Consider the following 21,987-nt stretch of genomic DNA (forward strand, 5'->3'; position numbering starts at 1 on the left):
CCAGTTATGCACCCACATATAGTAGCTCCACCTAGGTTGCATTTCCCTAGTTTGTTATGAGAAGGTCATACGAGACAGTATCAAAAGCTTTACTAAAATCAAGATATACCACATCTACCACTTCCCCCCATCCACAGGGCTTGTTACCCTGTCAAAGAAAGCTATCAGGTTGGTTTGACACCATATGTTCTTGACAAATCCATGCTGACTGTTATTTATCACCTTATTATCTTCTAGGTGTTTGCAAATTGATTGCTTAATTATTTGCTCCATTATCTTTCCGGGTACAGAAGTTAAGCTGACTGGTCTGTAATTCCCCGGGTTCTCCTTATTTCCCTTTTTATAGATTGGCACTATATTTGACCTTTTCCAGTCTTCTGGAATGTCTCCCGTCTTCCATGACTTTTCAAAGATAATTATTAATGGCTCAGATATCTCCTCAGTCAGCGTCTGGTGATTTGAAGACATCTAACTTGTTTAAGTAATTTTTGACTTGTTCTTTCTCTATTTTAGCCTCTGATCCTACCTCAAAAACAACAAGGAGTCTGGTGGCACCTTAAAGACTAACAGATTTATTTGGGCATAAGCTTTCGTGAGTAAAAACCTCACTTCGCATCCGAAGAAGTGAGGTTTTTACTCACGAAAGCTTATGCCCAAATAAATCTGTTAGTCTTTAAGGTGCCACCAGACTCCTTGTTGTTTTTGTAGATACAGACTAACACGGCTACCCCCTGATACTTGATCCTACCTCATTTTCACTGGCATTCACTATGTTGACATCCAATTGCCACCAACCTTCTTGGTGAAAACTGAAACAAAGAAGTCATTAAGCACCTCTGCCATTTCCACATTTTCTGTTATTGTCTTCCCCTCCTCATTGAGTAATGGCACTACTCCATCCTCGGTCTTCCTCTTGCTTCTAATATATTTGTAGAATGTTTTCTTGTTTCCTTTTATGTCCCTAGCTAGTTTGATCTCATTTTGTGCCTTGGCTTTTCTAATTTTGTCCCTACATACTTGTGTTATTTGTTTTTATTCATCCTTTGTAAATTGACCGCATTTCCACTTTTTGTAGGACTCTTTTTTGAGTTTTAGATCATTGAAGATCTCCTGTTTAAGCCAGGGATCATTGAAGATCTCCTGTTTAAGCCAGGGTGGTCTCTTGCCATACTTCCTATCTTTCCTATGCAGTGGGATAGTTTGCTCTTGTGTCCTTAATAATGTCTCTTTGAAAAACTGCCAACTGTCTTCAATTGTTTTTCCCCTTAGACTTGCTTTTACCTACCAACTCCCTGAGTTTGCTAAAGTCTGCCTTCTTGAAATCCATTGTCTTTATTGGCTGTTCTCACAGCTACCATTCCTTAGAATCATGAACTCCACCATTTCATGATCACTTTCACCCAAGTTGCCTTCCACTTTCAAATTCTCAACCAGTTCCTCCCTATTTGTCAAAATCAAACCTAGAACAGCCTCTCCCCTACTAGCTTTCTCATAGGATTGGGCTCTAAGAAAATCAAAAGTCACCCTATCAAGTGTTTGTATTTGTTCACATTAAAACACTAGTAAGACTGCTATTGGCTGCAGACAGTAATCTTTGCAGCAGAAAGTGAGAGAGAATTGAGTGCTCAGTTTAGAAACTGGCCATTACTATTAGAGTAACCATTTTGTGTAGTCTATGGCACCAGGGTATCTCTTTTCTTCACGTAGATTTCCTTTGGGAAATATTAACTTTCCTTCCTCACAGCCTTAACTATTTTTAACATGTATAATAATTTTTTAACCATGTAATACATTTTTCCTATTTTGGAGCATGTGGGTGTGAATGGCAGGGGGTATTCACTTGTGTCAAATTTCAACGCTTGGGGAGTTGAAATTAAACCAGTCTCTTGCTATAAGTTATTCCTCAGCCATCATTCTTTGACAATGCTATATTCATTTTCACTGTAGTTAGTGGTAACAGATCTATAAGTAGAGGTTTAAGAAAAGATAACTAAAATGGTGTTCTAACTTCAATTAACATTTGGGATTCCTGCTGTGATTCTCTTCCTGCTTCTGTAGATGACAAAGAAGATGAAGAAGCTGGAAAAGGATACGGCTACATGGAAAGCCAGGTTTGAGAACTGTAATAAAGCTCTATTGGACATGATTGAAGAGGTGAGAAACCTACTTCACAATTTTTTTCATATTTTCAAGTTAACTAGGGCTGATCCAAAGCCCACTAAAATCAATGGGAAAACTGGGCCCTTTTTCTTAGTATATGTTGATAAGGTCAGGTCTTGGAAAAAACATCATATCTGTTGAGGCCAAGATATTACTGGGTCTGGCTCTGTGCATACACTAACAGCTTGTCCACATGGGAAGTTAAGCCTAATTAATTAAAAGGGTGAATTTAAAGTGCATTAAACTTCAGAAGTGAAGTGGCCTTAGTTCACTTTAGATTAAGGTCACTTGACTTCTGAAAGAAAGTGTCCACACAGGGGTTTAATGTGCTTTAAATAATGCACTTTAAAGTCAGACTTTTGGTTAATTCAGCTTAATTTCCAATATAGAAGTCACTGGGGTCCACCATAGATTTAAATGTTCCCTACATAGAGAGATTGCATAGAAAATTAGTAGGGATGTGGAAACTGATTCAGATAAAATAAGAAGCTACCTAAACTTTCATCCCAAACTTAAATGTAACCTGGACTACGTTTTTGAGGTTTGAAAAAATAATGAATAGCGTCCCTGCTGCAACCTCCAGTATTGTCATTTTTGTGGACTTCTCCATCCAGCTAGAATCAGAAAATGTAGATGTCCACAAAATGCTGCAAGAGAGGCTGGTCTCACAGAGTTTCCAGCCAACCAAAACCAAGATGGACTGCAAATATGAGGCAGCCTGTTCTCATGAAAATTCCAACACAGTGTTCCAGGAAGTCCAGATAAGCAATACAGCTTTTGGGTGCTTATCTGTACTGACATCCTGAATGTTTTATGATCCTTCTATCGCTAGAGATTATTCATGGCTATGGCTATGCCTCATATCTCTCGATGAAATTCAGTCGAGTGCAGAGAACCTGCAGAATGCCTTATTCACCACTTAAGTGACACACTTCAGTGCACTGGGGTGAATTGGTACTTAGTTAGGAAGATTATAATTGTATTTGATTACTTTGGGAACTCCAGCTACCTTGCAGTGAAGAACAGTTGCATGTAACAAATTATATCTTTATAACTGTAACATACGTGTGTGAACCTCATGAATATGAACTCCAGTTTCCTACACCTTTGCCTGATTTTGATTTGATCACAGAAAGCAATGAGGGCTAAGGAGTATGAGTGCTTCGTGCTGAAAATCCAGAGGCTAGAGAACCTTTGCAGAGCGCTGCAGGAAGAGAGGAATGAACTGTACAAAAAAATAAAAGAAGCAAAATTCACTAATGAGGAACAGGAGGATGAGGAGGATAGAAATGATGACATCTTGGGAAAAGAGGCTGATGCAAGCCCTTCCGTTACTGAACAGGATAGTGCAGAGCTGTCCATTATTGATGAGAACATCCTGAAGAATCTAGCTGCAGCATTCATGGTGACCCATCACGTGCAGGATCCCCTCACAGTCTCCAGTGAGAACAGTAATCCAGAGCCGGCTGACCCTCAAGCATGCAGTCCTCTTTGTCTCACAGAGCCCGGGGTTCCTTCCCATCCCACCCCTCAGCCAGAGGCAGGGAACCCCTCTGGGCCGCCGAGTCTTGCTCTGAAGTCCACTGAATGTGTGCCAAAGGCTGAGAAATGTGAAGGAGCCCCAGCAGAGCAGCCTGCTCAAGATCAGCCCACGCAGCAAACAGTAGATGCTGACATGGAAGGAGTAGATTAAACATAACGCTGTTTTCTGGTTTGTCTTTCTACCAGTCACAGCTCCTTTTCTCCCAAAATTGATTTTCTGGGGGGGGGGGGGGGGAAATTGGGCTTGAAAACATGCTCAAACGTGTTTTATAGCGATGTGTAATGCAACTTACCACTTTGCCACCACCACACACTAATAATGGGTTTGTTATTTTGGCTGTCCCTCACATATGCAAAGCATAATATTTTCTTAATGTCAGCAAAATATAACAAAATTACAGGATCTTCTTTCCAGGCATCATGAATCATCTCACTCAACAAAATCCAGGCAAACTGTTGAGGTTTCATGTTTTAAGAATTGTTGCAATACAGATATACATTTTTTAAAGCTATATAATTAAACATATCGATTTGGCTTGATGTTGCACAAAACATGGCCTGTTTGGAGGCCAGGTGAGCTTAATAAATGAGGTGATGAGGATTTGTGATCACAGCAGAAGCATTGATAGGGTAAATTGAAGCCCTTAGGAGGTACAATAATGGCACATTTTTGCAAAAGTTACCTGCACAAATCACTGACTTGTTACTGGAAATTTTGTATCTAAACACCCACACACAACTCCAAACATCTACCCCTAATTGCCATCTCTGTTCAGTGCTGTGATTATGTCATTGCTTTCAACGGAACCATAGTAAACGGGGAAAATTCTTTGCGAGATGCCTCATAATATTGCTGTTTTAATCTTGCTTTTAAGCAACAGCCCTGTCTCAGCAGGAGCACCAGAGATTGTGTCTCAGGCAACTATACTCTTTCCGTGCACAGGTGGTGTACAGTCCGCTCTGTCCACAGATTGCTCCCAGAAGCATAAACCCTGGTGTTTAAGCTGGTGCAGTCAGGAACGGGAGCTGGGCTATGCTGCTTCCTCTTCATTCCCTTTTTGGTATCCTGCTCTCCAGAGTGGAACAAAAGCAAACAATCCCTGTGCTCCCCTGAGTGCCAGGAATGCAGAACATAGGAGAAGAAGGGTTGCTTGTGCTCCTCTATCCATCTGCAAGCCCACCCAAGGGCCCCTCACACTCTGGTCCTTACTACTTTAGCCAACTTCTGTGTGTCATCAACTTGTTTTTAGAGTCATGAGCAAAAAGGGGAGCTTGTAGAGCATTCAGCAGGGAATGTTGGGAGTTTTGTTTGGCGGAGAGTCCTAATCTGCCTGCCTGCCCACTGCTAGAATCCCTCTCTCATCCCCAGCATGCATCCTCTGCACTTAATCCAGTGGGCAGGGAGCCCCAGTGGGCCAGTCTGTATTATATTCTGGTTTCATGATTCTCTGGGGAGATTAGTTGGCAGTTCCTCCATGGAGCAATAAGCACAGGCATGTATTTGGCACAGTTCATGGAATCCCATGACATCTGTCCTATCTGTGGCAAGAAGGAGACCCTGGGTCACATCTATGTAGAGTGTGTCAGGCTGCAGCCATTCTTCTGGCTCCTTCAGAATCTCTTACTGAAGTTCTGGTTGCACTTTTCCCTTCACCTGTTTATCCTTGCACATCTTATCCATGGCTCCAGGATTTCACGAGATCTCCCCATCAACTTACTCCTAGCACTGGCCAAAATGGCCATCACTAAACCAGGAGGAGAAACCTCGATGGGGCAGGAGAGGCACTTTGCAACTGTGGGGCCTATTTCTGGTCCCTCATCAAATCATACCACTGGATAGAGTTCCTGTGCGTGGTGTCCACTGACTCCTTAGACATCTTTAAGGAGTGGTGGACACTGTCAGGTGTTCTCTGCTTTGTGTCCCCTTCTGGATCCCTGATTTTTAACCTTTGACCTTCACTCCTATTCCTGTTTTCTAATTCGTTTTCCCACGTAATCATTTGTAGCCTGGGCTTAGTGGTTCCTCCCCCACTGGGGTCAGGCCTTTAGCTATGGTTTTGAGTAGGCCTGCCGTTTTTAAGAACATAAGAACGGCCATACTGGGTCAGACCAAAGGTCCATCTAGCCCAGTATCCTGTCTTTCAACAGTGGCCTATGCCAGGTGCCCCAGAGGGAATGAACAGAACAGGTAATCATCAAGTGATCCATCCCCTGTCACCCATTCCCAGCTTCTGGCTACCACAATAGGTACACTTAATCCAGGGCCCACCAATCCCAGTACCCACAATCGGTATATTCAGTCCAGGCCTTCATGCTACCAGTTCCTGGTCTAACCATCTCAAGACTGTGAAAATGCCACTAATATGAGAACAGATGTCCAGAAGTTAGAAAGGGAAATGTTACACACAAACAAACCCAGCCATACATACGAACACTGAGAAACAATTAAATGCTCTAGAAAATCATACATGCAGATTTAAATGGAAATGTTGGTGACCTAGGGGGAAAGACGTCATTTGTCAGATACTGTGATCACAAAATTCTTGTTGCATTTCACCCAAAAATGAGACTCCATTTTTAATCCTCGTTCATTCCCAAAGGGATAATTCAGCCTGGTTAACGCAATATAATTGTTTTCATTATTTGCACTGTTTGGTACAATCTTTTGAAAAGTTATCTGTTGCAGTATTCACAGTATGATTTTGACAGTTGTTTTTCTGGGGTTGGACTTATCCATTATGGCTAAAATTTTCAAATTTAGATGCCTAAAGTTAGACACTTCCTTTTATATCTAAGCACCTAAATGTTGGTAATCTCCTCAGAAAATCAGGCCACTTAGGTGCCTAGCATTGAAACTTTTAGCCTATAAATTAATTGTTTCAATTGCTGAAAATCTATAATCATGTGGTTTACTTTCTTTAGGTTCCAGTGATTTTATGTCTATAGAAGCGGAGTATAAATTTAAAGCATATAGTTTTGCTTGTTGTTAGAGTGTTTTAAATTAAATTAGCATGATTCATATATACAGTAAATCTCTTTCAGCTCTAGTGATTTGTTTTTGTTTTTGGAGATTGGGGAGGTTTGGTTTGGTTTGGGGGTTTTTTTGTTCTCTTTTTTTTTTTTTTTTTTTTTTGTCATTTTAATACCTATCTTTGTTTTATAATGTCTTCACCACCACTCCATCTAAGCGCCTTACAAACTTAAATATTCAATTACATCCCCAAAAAAGAACATTCAGTTTACAAAGTCATGCATTCTGAAGGAAGGAAATGCCAGAATTAACATTGCTCGTGTAACCAACAGACAACAGCCTCATCCCCTACACCACCCTGACTCATTCTCAGCACACCACCCATCCTGTGCACTGAGTGAGGTAGGGCTCCTGTGGAAAATTAGTATGTCATCATGCCACTTTTGCTCATGCCTCTCTTCCCATCCCAGCTCTTGCTCCTAACTTCCTTCCCCAAGTCTCCCAATTCCCTCCTCTCCCTCAGGCTCCCGCACCTGTCTTCCAACCCTGCATCTCTTCACCTACCACCCCACACCACATAGGCCAGATGGTGAGGCCCATTATTGTGCTTAGAAAATGAGTTTCATTCCGGCACTAGGGGCACCACTTACTCTCTGCAGATTTATACAGCCAATAACCTGAGAGGCCTCGTATTAAAAGTTCTCTGCAAGAAACCCTACCGTTTTCTGTCATGGCACAAAGTTACCAATTTTGACACCATACCGAAAAGAGTTCTTGTCCATAATTTCATTAATATTTGCCCTGTAAAGTCCCAGATTGACTGCAAATGATTGAAATGTATATGGAAGTATATTACAGGCAAGGTGGAATGGACTGAGGAAGTTAGAAGTCATACACAAGAAAAAATATTGCGAAGAGCCAATTTGGGTGAAAAATCTTTTATTTTTAGTAGTTGTGGATAATAAAATGTGCTAAAGAATTACAAATTCTTGCCTTACTGGGGTGTTCATACATTAATAATTTCTACCATCAGTCTAACAGATAATGTGCAATAAACTACCATGACTAGCTTTTGGTAGTAAGTATAGGTCAAAGTATTACCCCATCCCTATCATTTGTTTTTCTTGGCAATACTCACCTTTCACTGTAGGCTGAATTATGTTATCATTTACCCTCAAAAGAAGTGTTTGTGCACCAGCCTAACTATGTGAAATGATAGAAAAATCCATCAATATATAAAATTTATGAAAATGCCTAAAATGTTACTATTTTCCTTGGCAACGAGCATGTTTTCTTCAGCCACAGCACTGAACCAAGTAAAACACAAACCTTTTGACTGGACTCCCCTTTATTTCTTACTCAAATATTTATAAGTGGCAATTTATCTGGATTGGTATGAACTGACATAATTGTTGATACAAGTCAAAATTGAATTTTCTATTTCAAGTCCAGTGTTTGTTATGAATGATATATATTGCTGTTGGCCCTGTAGTGCTTATTCCCTGAGTAAAATACATTTTTATTTCCCAGTCTGGCATCCTACTCACCACAATCACTCTTGCCGGACACGTCATCATTGTGAATAACAGGTTCAGCAGCTTTTTTGTCAATGTTCTCACACTTCTGACACAAGCCCAGGCAGGAAATCCCAGCAGTAAGACAGGAACAATGGAACATCACCCTGTTTGACATTTCACATGTTGCAGGCATGAAGCACTGCAACATACGAGCTGGTGCTGGATTTCTTGCCATCCAGGTAATGACAAGCTCCTTGTTTTCTAAATGCTATCCAGGGCCAACAGGGGAATGAGCATTCCTCCAGTCAACAAGAGAGTGCCTCATTATAGCAGCCTGGTAATTTGCCCACTTGCTGTGTTGATGTAGAGCATTACATGTTAGTGGCACGTTCAGTTCAGGCAGTGAAGATGAAGCTAGGCAGAACACCTTGTATCGGGCATCACTGACATCCTATGGTGAAGCTTGGCCATACAGATGGCACACACATTTCTCAAGCACAAGGAAAGTTGAGTCTTGAAGTGTAAGGTCTGTGAAAGCATCCAGGAACTCTTCACTCTGAGAAGCCACAGCAAATGCCTTTCTCTTTCCCTTCCCATAGAAGGCACTTGTAGAATCACATCCTGTGAATGTGTGGAGTCCTATAAAGGGGATACTTACCTTCGGGAGGACTTTCTACAAATCAATAGTGTGGTTTTGATTCCCAACACAACTGAAGAAATGTGAATTGACTGGGAGTGGTGACTTAAGACTGATGCCTATGACTAACAGCTGTATCTGGGTTCCTAATTATCACAATCTGGTAGTCCTTGGCAGCCTGTTTCACATGAAGAAATATACATGAGTCACATTCTTCGTGGTCCCAACTTAATTCATCAACAGCTGTGACTGTCACTGAACCCTTCTGCACAGCCAGGCAGTAACACTCTTCTCCAGGGGCTATGTAGAGAATGATGTCCTTTCCTACAGCTTGCAAATCTGCATCCCTTCACATCATCTACAAGAATGTCTGAAGTGCTTCCTTATTGTTGCCATAAGAAAGAATCTTCTTCCACTGACTGGGGGTTTTCTGGTCCTTTCCATAGATTTGTACCACTTGGGAGCCACCTGCTGCTCAGCGTGACTGTACCACATTTTTGATGCTCACATTGGGTTACTGATCTGTGACAAAGTCCAAAGAAAGTACACTTCTACTTTCTTGCAAGCTTAATTATGTGCATTAAAATGGCATCTGCAAGCATACCCAATGTTGAAAGAACATCACATAATGCTTGGATGACAGCCATTCCATCAAAGATTATTGCACTATTCTCTGGAAGGCAGTCAGTAAGGCAGTCTCCACCTTTGGATTGAAGATCGAGCAGAGCTGATTTGTTGGTTTTTGCCAGAGCATCAGCAGCACTAGCAAGAGGGTAGAAAACTGCTGCCAAGGAGTAGGACAAGATTTCCCAGAGACTGAGGCTAGATGTATATAACAGTGCAAAGCAGTTTTATTAAACTGGATTTCTTTTTAATCTTAGATGGGATTTCCTGGTCTTCATGACCATCCTTGAGCATGGCCATACTGGTTGATACTCTCTAGGGTTGCCACCTGTCTAGCTTTTCCCAGGATCTTCCCTTTTTTGAGGTGGCTGTCCCAGGATATCTGTAAGAGTGCTCAGTACACACTGCCAGCTGTCCAGTTTCATGAGCTCAGGATCATCTCAGATGTCTCACTTTTTTGTACCTCAAAGATGGCAACCCTAAGAGGAACTGGTCTCTCTCTCTCTCTCCCTCCCACCTCCACTTCCTAATAATTACATCAATTTAATTCTAGGCCAGATTCTTCCCTGGGATATGTATGCATAGCTCATGTTATACTGCAATCAGTGAGCACTGCATATGCACTCATGGGACCAAATTCAATGCTGATTTACCCTTTGAAATGAATGGCATTGCACAGTATGTACATCAGTGCTGAATTTGGCCCTTGGTGTTTATTTTAAAAGTTTGTTTAAGAAACTATAGCATCAATCATGGTATTTATACCCTATCTATCCCTCCCTGTTCTCCTTTATTTATACTGGCGTGTGTTTGATTCCCAAGACTTTAAATAAACTACCTTTTCTTACACATGGAGCAAATATTAGATATGATTAGTTTGGTTCCCTTTTTATGCCTCTTTTCCATTAAGCACAAGAACTGTGAAGTCTTGTACTGTCCTAAACTGCTAGGAGTCCCTTCCCATGATGCACAGCACGGGAGGTACACCCTGATTTCAGAAAATGACCCTCCAAAACAAAGTGCACAAAGAGTTAGGGTTTCCCTCCCTGACAGAGAAAATTGCCTTCCTGCCAGCAGCACAATGAACACTTTTAGAGGCCACTGAAGTTGCAGAACATCTGGACTATGTGCTGAAGGGGCTGTCCATAAATTATGGAATGCACTGGGGGGTGTGGGTGTCCTTAATTTTGCATGTTTGTTTCAGTGTTACAAGGCGTGCGTGGGTGGGTTTTGAAAAATCACAAAAAATAAATGTGTTATGTAATTTATGGAGAGTTGCAAAGGGAAAAAGGCAACTCTATCAGAGCAAGTCTGTCACAGCAGCCAATGCACTCCCTGTTCACATGGATGAGGGGCTGTGCAAGAAAAGAGTGTGAAGAGCCAGAAGGGTACAGAATCAGGAAATGGTTGCTGTAGATTGAGTCCCTGACCAAATCTGCATCACATAGATGGAGGTTTAAAGTGAATGCTTCTTGAAACAGCAGTAAAGTTCCCTTTACTCTTTGTCCCTATTCAGAGTGGTCACAGAGTGCAGTCATGCCTTACATAGCGACGGAGGTCATGCTGCCAGTTTTGGAGGCCTGTATAGGATGAGGAGTTCCTGCATTTGCACGGGGCGGCTGAGCTTTCCCCCCTGCACATGTGCTTTGAGGCTAGTCTCTCTCAATATCCCATTGGAAATATTATCTCCATGCAATAGTCTGTCTGCTAATACTTACCAAAATAAAATACGATAAAAAAGCTAGAGTACAAGTCTACACCTGAGTACGTAATTACCGTACTTTTGTGATTCACCTGCCACACCCGTGATAATGCAAAGGGAATGAAAAGCAGCATTAGCAAACACACCACACTCAGCCAAAAATATTTTGAAATCTGGGCAAAGGCTTCCCACCAAATCGCTGCAGGCATGGGACAAAGAAGGGGAGAAAATCATCTCATTCTTACTGACTTTGTTAAAATGTCAGAACTTTGGAGCTAAGTAAATAATTTAAGAATTTCTATCAGATTCCTTATTTCTTAGCACGGATGTTTCTGACGCCCTCCTATTTGCATTTGTTTTACACAGTGCTTTCCATAAATAACTAGGGCTCCGCGTCCGTCACGAAGGTCGCAGAAGTTGTGCATTCCATGACTTCTTGCCACCTCCGTGACTTCTGCAGCGGCCAGTGTAGCTGACCCCAGGGCCGCCCAAGCAGCTGCTCAGGTGGCCCCGGGGTCAGCCACACCAGCTGGTGCTTGGGTGGCCCCAGGAAGCTGGCCTTGGGGACCGCCTGAGCAGTGGTCCCAGGAGTGGCCGGAGCAGCTACTGTTGGCGGCCCCCGGCAGCTGGTGCCACTGGCCCAGGTCCCCCCCCCGAGCAGCAGCACCTCCCCAGCAGCGACCTCCCCCCAGGAATCCCTCCCAGCAGCAGTCCTGGGGGCCAGAGCAGCTGCTGTTGTTGGTCCCCAGCAGCAATCCTGGGGCAGCCGGAGCAGCAGCTGTTGGCAGCCCGCAGCAGCTGGTGCCACTGGCCCCAGCCCCGCCCTCCACTCTGCAGCCCCCCCCCCCCCCCCCCCCCCGGGTTGCCCCACCCCCAAGATTTAGTCAGGGGTATTTATAGCATAAGTCATGGGCAGGTCACGGGCCATGAATTTTTGTTTATAGCCTATCCATGACTTTTACTAAAAATACCCATGACTAAATTGAAGCCTTATAAATAATATATCACATATAGCGTCTTTAATCTCATAGGATCCCAAAACGATTTACAAGCAATGGACATTCTGGAATCACTTCACCCACTGCTGAAAAACAACCAGCTCTGTGGTGTATTTCAGCCATTTTTTCACAGTTCATAGTAACAATGAATGTAGGACAGTTGGCTTCATTAGATAGATAAGGAATATAAATTCCTCATGCTTCAGAGTATAGTCCTGCTACTAATTAATTGCCTGGGGTTAGGAAGATCCAATGATCAGATTATTCCCTAATTGCCCATTATGGGGCTCTTTTGCAGTTTCCCCTGAAACATGTAGGTATGGCCACAGCCTGAGAGTCAAATTCTCAGCTGGTGTAAATCTACATAGCTTCTTTGACGTTAATAGAGCTACACTGATTTACATCATCTAAGAGTCTGGCCCAACATACTGAACCGCATAAATCATAGGCAATTCCTTTGTTCCTAGGAAGTGACTATTTTACCCAGTTGAAATGACAGGGGGCATTTAGATGCACAGTAACTCAAAGGAGAATTGGGTCAGGACACTGTTAAACATCCCTATTTGGGGAAAAGTGCCAAAAAGGGATCTTCGATGACTGCAAGTGGTCATGACTTTTTACATCTTATCCAAAAGACAGTTCCTCCAGCAGCACAATCCCTCTTAACCCCTGCTCCAGGAATAGCTCAGAGAGCAAAGTATCAGTTCCTGAACCGCTGACCCCACTTCCTGCTGCAACTAGGTTTTTCCTGGAGATGTCCCTTCCAGTTACTAGCCCTGTTCCGCTTACTGTAGCTTGTTGGGCAATCTGTGCAAAACCTTCATAACAAAATGCAAAAACAGAGCAAAACTCACCCGGTTCCAGGTTTCATTTCAAACACAAGGCTTGGGCCAGGCTCATAGAAAGGTTGTTCAGTAGACTTGAGCTAAACTTCAAGTATCAGATAGGGACTTATGGTGATACTCGGTTCTAAATGGTCTTCAGGTGATCTTGGTCAGGCGCTTATATACCATGGCAATGGGTGCTAGAGAAAAAACAAAGCTAAATAGATTTATTTAGACCAGAACATGTGTCAATTTTAGGTAAATTTCTCTTTGAGATTTTTTGGGTCAATATTAACCCCAAACTTCAAGCAGTCCCACGTGACCTATCAGAGAAAAACACAGTTCTCACTTTCTTTCTGGGTGCAGCAAAGTCAGATACTTTATTATCTCTAGCAATTGCGTGGAGGGAGAGAGTGCACTAGGACACAGGGTTTCCCCTTCCTAGGCAGGTCTCTCAACAGGTAAACAATTACAGCAAGCATTTATACCTTTTGTTACATACAATAATAAGCAACAGCTGTATTTTGTTTATACATAGGTCATCCTGATATCTTATTTTTCTCACTTATTTAGACTCTAGTCTACATTCCATATTTATCTACACAAGGTCACAACAACTTCTCACACAGTTCTTTCCCACTCGCCTCACAAAATCCTCGCTTCTACAAATCTCGTGTTATTAGGGTTACAGCTAGCCTGACTCTTGCTCACAGAAGAGACTGTTTGCATTGAAATCCCCTTCCAATCCCCTTCAGGCCTTGCTCTACTTCCACAGACCCAAAGGAAACATCAGAAAGGTTCACCCTGAAAACTGAAAGCAAGTTCTGCACGGCTCTGCTTTTTGAAGTATGGGATCATAAGCTGAACATCTCAAATGTCAAGGCAATATTATATAGAAAAGAACCCAAACAAATCCCAAAAGGTGGGTTCAAATTGAGCTAGTACTCAGAGCTACATAGTTCTAGCACTTCTCTGATGCTCCCAACAGTTAACATGGAATTAAAAATAAATTTCTGGCCATGATAGATCTGAATCAAACCTTCCAAATGTGAAGTCCATACAAATGAATATTGAATAAATAGTAATCATAATAGTATTACCGTAGCATGTAGGAGTCCTATGTATGGACCTGCACCCCCATTGTGCTAGGCACTGTACAAACTCAGAACAAAACAATGCTCTCTTAATGAGTCTGCAGAGAGAGAGAACCAAATGCACATGTGAAGTGGCCTTGTTTCACTGTAATTTGATGTTAACTCTGGAGCTTACATGTCATGATTACATGTCAATGGTAACACTTTCATTTATTGTTTTAGCAGAAAGAGCCAACAGGGTGCAGGCTGGTTTGCATTTGGGGCAGCAAGCCTGTCCTGCTGCTGCCATTGCTTGTGCTACCCCAGCTACGCTACTATTTTTACATGCTAGTTCAGATAAGAGCTAACGGGAATATGTCTTCATGAGCTGGAAATCACAGCCCTAGCTCCAAGTGTAGACATAGTCTTAAAGATGCAAAACAAGAAAGCAATGCAACAATCACAAATCCCACACGGTTAGGAGGATGCTATATGACAGCTTGTACTAGTAAACACAAAACTCATGCTTAGAAAGAGAGGTATAGTGGTTCTCATACATACAGGAGAACTGATGGGATATATCAAATGTCTGCAGCAAGGTGATCAGTGGATCATTATAGCTTATCTTTGTAGCTCCAGTAATTCCGCTGATTGTTAAAGGGTGATATGAATGCTCGGATTTGTGTTTGTTCTATAGCAAAAACTCTAATTCAATCATTTTGGATTGTTTATTTCTTGTATTGCTAAATGTCTAAGGCAAAAATATCTGCAGTGTAGCTTTCTAGCACAAAGAAGATTCAGCTAGAACAGTTTTCCCCCATTTCAGACTAAAGCCAGATGATGCAGAAATTAGAAAACCTTTTTTAAAAAATGAACAGTGTGGTCAATGTTCAGTTGTACTGAAAGCAGCATTTCTGGGGGGAGGTAATGCAGTTTCATATCTGGAGATTCGGGATCACACCTGGATTAGATCAAAAGAGAAAACAACTTTGGTCTCTGTCCTATCATATTGAACACATAACCACTTCACAAAACCACCCTCTAGCCTTGCATTATTCAATGCAACTGGAAATGTCTACCGCAAAAAAGGCTGAGGACTGGAATAGTGAGGTTGGTGCAGGTCAGGAAAGAAATGTACCTACAGTTGTGAGAAACAGCTTGCTCTGAAACTTCCTGTACTATGCATGAGTCTACCCATGCTATTTGTCTTTAATTTTCAGGATCATTAAATTCATCCATAACGTTAAAAAAATAGATTAAAAAAACAACTTACAAATTAAACACAATTGATATTTAAAACAAACCTGCTTATTCAGCAATAGTGTTGGAAACATGATACACTGGCTCCACACAAACACTGATCTCCAAGCAGCTTGATCATTTCCATTACGTTAAAAAAATCACATCTACATAGTTTGCATTGTGTGTGTGCAAAGTAATGACTTCCATGAATTTATGTAAGGCTTCTAAGTGTCCAGTTCATTAATCAGTCTCTGCCATAGAAGTATTTCAACCAAGGTTCTAAATCACTTGATGCAACATAGCATAACAGCTTAATCATAGCAGTGTAGGACTAGAAGGGACCATGAGAGGTCATCTAGTCCAGTCCCTTGTGCTCAGTAACTAACCATTCCTGACAGGTGTTTGTCTAACCTGTTCTTAAAAACCTCTAAGGATGGGGATTACACAACCTCCCTAGGCAATTTATTCCAGTGCTTAACCACCCTGACAGGTAGGAAGTTTTTCATAATGTCCAATCTAAACCTCCCTTGTTGCAATTTAAACCCATTGCTTCTTGTCCTAGCCTCAGAGGTTAAGGAGAACAATTTTTCACCCTCCTTTTCTAACAACCTTTTATGTACTTGAAAATTGTTATCATGTCCCCTCCCAGCCTTCTTTCCCCAGACTAAACAAACCCAATTTTTTCAATCTTCCCTCATAGGTCGTGTTTTCTAGACCTTTAATCATTTTTGTTGCTCTTCTCCTGACTTTCTCCAATTCTTTTCTCTAATGTGGTGCCCAAAGCTGGACACAATACTCCAGATGAGGCTTTCTCATTGCAGAGCAGAGTGGAAGAATTACTTTTCCTGTCATGCTTACAACACTTCTGCTAATACATCTCAGGGTATGTCTACACTGCCCACATTACAGCACGGCCGTGGCAGCACTGTGATGTGGGCAGTGTAGACACGCATTATTGCTGGAGGAGAGCTCTCCCAGCAATAAAAAAAAACATCCAAACGAGCAGTGGTAACTTTATGGGCTCCCAGCGATAAAGCACTGTCTATACTGGTGCTTTTCAGCGCTAAAACTTTTGTCACTCGGGGGGGGGGGCGTGTTTTTCACACCCCTGAACGACTAAAATTTTAGTGCTGAAAGTGGCAGTGTAGACAGCCTGGGAATGATGTTTGCTTTTTTTGCAGCAGTTTTACTCTGTTGATTCATATGTAGTTTGTGATCCACTATAATCCCCAGATCCCTTTCTGCAGTGCTCCTTCTTAGGAAGTTATTTCCCATTTTGTATGTGTGCAATTAATTGTTCCTTCCTAGATGGAGTATTTTGCATTTGTCCTTATTGAATTTCATCCTATTTACTTCAGACCATTTCTCCAGTTTGTCCAGAGCATTTGGAATTTTAATCCTTTCCTCCAAAACTTTTGCAACCCCTCCCAGCTTGGTATCATCCGCAAACTTTATGAGTGTACTCTCTATGCCATTATCTAAAACATTGATGAAGACATTGAACAGAACCGGACCCAGAAATGATCCCATGGGACCCCACTCAACGTGCCCTTCCAGCTTGACTGGGAACTACTGATAACTACCCTCTGGGAACAGTTTTCCAACCAGTTATGCACTCACCTTATAGTAGCTCCATCTAAAAGTGTACTTCCCTAATTTGCTTATGAGAAAGTCATGTGAGACTATCAAAAGCCTTACTAAAGATATACCATGTCTACAGCTTAATTTAATAATTAATGGAGATATCCCATCTCCTAGAACTGGAAGGGACCTTGAAAGGTCATTGAGGCCAGTCCCTTGCCTTCACTAGCAGGACCAAGTACTGATTTTGCCCCAGATCCCTTAAGGATTGAACTCACAATGCTGGGTTTAGCAGGCCAATGCTCAAACCACTGAGCTATCCCTCCCTCCCAAACCACAAGGCTTGTCATCTGTCAAAGAAAGCTATTGGGTTGATTTGATATGATTTGTTCTTGATAAATCCATGTTGACTGTTACTTATTATTTTCTAGGTGTTTGCAAATTGATTGCTTGATTATTTGCTCCATTATATTTCGGGGTACTGAGGTTAACCTGACTGGTTACAATTCCCCAGATTGTCTTTATTTCCCTTTTTTATAGATTGGCACTATATTTGCCCTTTTCCGGTTCTCTGGAATCTCTCCTGTCTTCCATGAGTTTTCAAAGATAATAACTAATGGCTTAGATATCTCCTTGGTCAGCTCCTTGAGTATTCCAGGATATATTTCATCAGGCCCTGCCAACTTGAAGACATCTAACTTGTCTAAGTAATTTTTAACTTGTTCTTTCCCTATTTTAGCCTTGGATCCTACCTCATTTTCACTGGCGTTCACTATATTAGACATCTAATCACTACTAACCTTTTTGTTGAAAATTGAAACAAAAAATCATTTAGCACTTCTGTCATTTCCACATTTTCTATTATTGTCTTTATCCTCTCATTGAGTAACAGACCTACCCTGTCCTTGGTCTTCCTCTTGCTTCTAATGAATTTGTAGAATGTTTTCTTGTTACCCTTTATGTCTCTAGATAGTTTAATCTCATTTTGTACCATGGCCTTTAATTTTGTCCCTACATGCTTTTGTTGTAAAAGAGGTGGGCAAACTACAGCCCGCAGGCTGGATCTGGCCTGCGAGCCATTTTAAGCCGGCCCACAAGCCGCACCACACGGCTCAGCCCCGCTCTGTCGCTCCAGATTGGGGCGCTGGGTCGGGGCCACACCACGCGGCTCGGCCCCACTCCAGCCAGGGCGCAGGGTCAGGGGCTGCACCACCCGGCTCCCGGAAGCCGCATGGCCCCGTTCCAGCTCCTACGTGCTCCAATGGGAGCTGTAGGGGCGGTGCCTGCGGATGGGGCAGTGTGCAGAGCCGCCTGGCCACGCCTCCTGTAGGAGCAGGAGAAGGGACATGCCACTGCTTCCAGGAGCTGCTTGAGGTAAGTGCTGCTCGGAGCCTGCACCCCCCGTGCCTCTCCCCAGCCCCCAACTCTCTGCCCCAGCCCTGATCCCCCTCCTGCTCTCCACACCCCTCAATCCCAGTCCGGAGTACCCTCCTGCACCCCAAACCTCTTATCCACAGCCCCACCCCAGAGCTCGCACTCCCAGCCGGAACCTGCACCCCTGCCCCAGCCCTGATCCCCCTCCCACCCTCCAAACCCCTCGGTCCCAGCCCAGAGCACCCTCCTACACCCCAAACTCCTCATCCCCAGCCCCACCCCTGAGTCTGCACCCCCTCCCGCACCCCAGGCCCCAATTTTGTGAGCATTCATGCCCGCCATACAATTTCTGTTCCCGGATGTGGCTCTCAGGCCAAAAAGTTTGCCCACCCCTGGTTTATATTCATCCTTTGTAATTTGACCTAGTTTCCATTTTTTGTAGGACTCTTTTTTCAGTTTCAGATCATTGAAGATATTTTGGTTAAGCCAGGATGGTCTCTTGCCATACTTCCTATCTTTCCTATGCAGTGGGATAGTTTGCTCTTGTGCCCTTAATAATGTCTCTTTGAAAAACTGCCAATTCTCTCCAAATGTTTTGCCCCTTTCCACTTGCTTCCCATGGGAGCTTACCTACCAACTCCCTGAGTTTGCTAAAAATCTGCCTTTTTGAAATCCATTATCTTTATTCTGCTGTTCTTCCTTAGAACAGGGGTGGGAAAACTTTTTGGCCTGAGGGCCATATCGGGGTTTCGAAACTGTATGGAGGGCCGGGTAGGGAAGGCTGTGCCTCCCCAAACAGCCTGGCCCCTGCCCCCTATCCACCCCCTCCCACTTCTCGCCCCCTGACTGCCCCCTTCAAAACCTCCGACCCATCCAACCCGCCCTGCTCCTTGTCCCCTGACCGCCCCCTCCCAGGATCCCCCGCCCCAACCGCCCTCCCGGGATGGCACCTCCTCATCTAGCCCCCCCTCCTCCCTGTCCCCTGACTGTCCCGACCCCTATCTACACCCCGACCCCCTGACAGGCCCCCCCGGGACTCCCACACCTATCCAACCACCCCCTGCTACCTGTCGCCCAACTGCCCCCTGGGATCCCCTGCCCCGCTCCCCGCCTCCTTACCATGCTGCTCAGAGCACCAGGACTGGCAGCCGCACCGCTCGGCTGGAGCCAGCCACGCTGCCGCGCAGTCTACAACACCAGGGCAAGTCGCCGGCTCTCACAGCCCCACCACCCAGACCGCGGGCGGCATGGCGAGCTGAGGCTGCGGGGGAGGGGGGACAGCAGGAAAGGGGCTGGGGACTAGCCTCCCTGGCCGGGAGCTCAAGAGCCGGGCAGGACGGTCCCACAGGCCACATCTGGCCTGCGGGCCATAGTTTGCCCACCTCTGCCTTAGAATCATGAACTCTATCATTTCATGATCACGTTCACCCAAGCTGCCTTCCACTTTCAAATTCTCAACCAGTTCCTCCCTATTTATCAAAATCAAATCTAGAACAGCCTCTCCCCTGGTAGTTTTCTCCACCTTCTGAAATAAAAAATGTCTCCAATACATTCCAAGAACTTGTTGGATAATCTGTGCCCTGCTGTGTTATTTTCCCAACAGATGTGTGGGTAGTTAAAGTCCCCCATCACTACCAAGTCCTGTACTTCAGATGATTTTGTTAGTTGTTTAAAAAAGCCTCATCCACCTCTTCTTCCTTGTTAGGTGATCTGTAGTAGACCCCTACCATGACATCACCCTTGTTTTTTACCCCTTTTATTCTTACCCAGAGACTTTCAACAAGTCTGTCTCCTATTTCCATCTCAACCTCAGTCCAAGTGTACATCTTTGCTATACAAGGCAACATCTCCTCCCTTTTTTCCCTGCCTGTTCTTCCTGAACAAGCTGCACCCTTCAATATCAATATTCCACTTGTGTATTATCCCACCAAGTCTCTGTGATGCCAGTTATGTCATAGTTGTGTTTATGCAGTAGTACTTCTAGTTCTTCCTGTTTATTCCCCACACTGCTCGCATTAGTATACAGACATCTAAGATACTGATCTGATTTCCCCTCTATGTTTGCTCTTGTATCTCTCCTATCCCTGTTATAATGGCCCATGTTCCCCCCAGATTCCAATCCTTCTCCCAGGTCTCCATGTTTTTGACTTATCAGTGGGCTTTTGTCTCCTGCCCCCTTCAAGCCTAGTTTGTGAATGTTAATATAGGTCTGACATTATCACTAGTGCCCTGTGAAGCCACGTGTAAATTAGGGAGAGAAGTATGGCATGAGCACTGGACTGGGTATCAGGAGCTCCCAGCTCTTGCAACCCTGGGTGCCTTGAACAAACCGACTGATCTTTCTGCACAATTTCCCCATGTGGAAAATGGGGTGTTGGGCTTGAGTCCCAATTATTTTGGTGCAAATCTCTGTGTGATGCTTTTATTATACATTAAGAATGGCCTTTTAGTTAGAACTTAAATCGGCAAAAAAATCAACTTAAATGATGTAAAAATTAAGCATTTTTATTCCTTTTTGAAGTGTTAAATTTTTTTAAGAAACAAAAAAATTACTTAGCCAAAAATCACTATTTATTATTAATATTAATTAATCTTATTTACCAAGTACCTAAAGTGTGTGAGGTGCCTTGTAGCATATACACAAAGGGGGATGGGCTAACTGTGAGGTCATGTGTAAGTTAGTAACTCATACAGGTTTGGGCACCTTTAAACTCAAACTTCATTAGCCTGATTGTGATCTCCTAACCTCGTGTAATTCCAATGAAGTGAATGGGGTTACACTAGTGTATGAAGGGATTTAGGCCCCCTTTGAGCTACTTGCAGCTATTTGACAGATTTCTAAAGGACACTCATGCTCTGAGGAGCTGGAAGTTGTAAGGTAAGTCAGAGTGGGAGCTGGACAACTTTTTACCTCCTTGCTGTGTAAATGAGACCAGCTAAGAATCCTTTAGAGATGGTGGCGCTTGTAGACTGCTCTACAGGAGCCAACACTAGTGTAATGTACTTGAATTTATTTACATTCGCTCAGAATTTAGCCCTGTGACTCTCCATGAGTGACTCTAGACCTTGTCTTTATGAGAAGAGTTGCAGTGATCTAATTAAATCAGATTTAAATTGGTCTAGTTAAGCTGCTACAACCCCCTAATATAGATACAGTAAAACCAGTTTAACTCTTGCCGAAATCAATCCATTTTAAGATTGGTTTATTTAAACTAGTACAAATTTTCTCATGTGGACCAGGCTTACATTCTATTACGAAGAAAGTGTAATTCACTAAACATATATCGGTACGTTCTTTAGGCTTGCTTTGAATCCCCTCTGAATTTGGCCTATGGCCTCTGCCCTATTTTACAAAATTAAGTTTAGACATAACACACAAAAATGGGGTAGGGTAGGGGGAGAAAAGGATCCCATAAAACAATACTTTGGTTTGTAAAGTCTTGAAGTGTATTACAGTTAGGCAGACTTGGCAGTAGAGAGAAGTGAACTGAAATCAATGGATCAATTGGTGGCAATGTCCCAGAAGGAGTAGGAGCTAGGCTACCCAACACTCACCCCTCCTGCCAAAGCTGATGATCCCAGTGCATTTTCACTGGAGAAGTTAAGACTCTGAGTGTGCCAAAATCCATGTAATTAGCACATTTCAAATAATGCTGTGCCAATACCACCATGCAAGACGTGGAAACTAAATAGAATGCAGTCATGTTCCTTGGCATGAACTGAGTTAAGCACAAGGATTCCA

General features: G+C 43.2%; 2 protein-coding genes across 2 annotated transcripts in view; one reads left to right on the forward strand and one right to left on the reverse strand.

Annotated features, from left to right (window-relative positions):
* TXLNB (taxilin beta) overlaps positions 1-8,202 on the forward strand; it is a 52,513-nt gene extending 44,311 nt beyond the window's left edge. The window contains exons 9-10 of the mRNA XM_054021434.1: positions 2,059-2,154; positions 3,293-8,202. Of these exons, the coding sequence (XP_053877409.1) occupies positions 2,059-2,154; positions 3,293-3,853 (657 nt within the window). The 3' untranslated portion in view covers positions 3,854-8,202. The remainder of the gene's footprint in view (positions 1-2,058; positions 2,155-3,292) is intronic.
* Positions 1-21,987, reverse strand: part of HECA (hdc homolog, cell cycle regulator) — a 99,169-nt gene that overhangs the window by 30,514 nt on the left and 46,668 nt on the right. Inside the window, exon 4 of the transcript XR_008444255.1 lies at positions 13,006-13,175. The gene's annotated coding sequence lies outside the window, so the exon portion shown is untranslated. The remainder of the gene's footprint in view (positions 1-13,005; positions 13,176-21,987) is intronic.

Source organism: Malaclemys terrapin, chromosome 3 (genome assembly GCF_027887155.1).
Source record: "Malaclemys terrapin pileata isolate rMalTer1 chromosome 3, rMalTer1.hap1, whole genome shotgun sequence".
NCBI classification, from domain to species: Eukaryota; Metazoa; Chordata; order Testudines; family Emydidae; genus Malaclemys; species Malaclemys terrapin.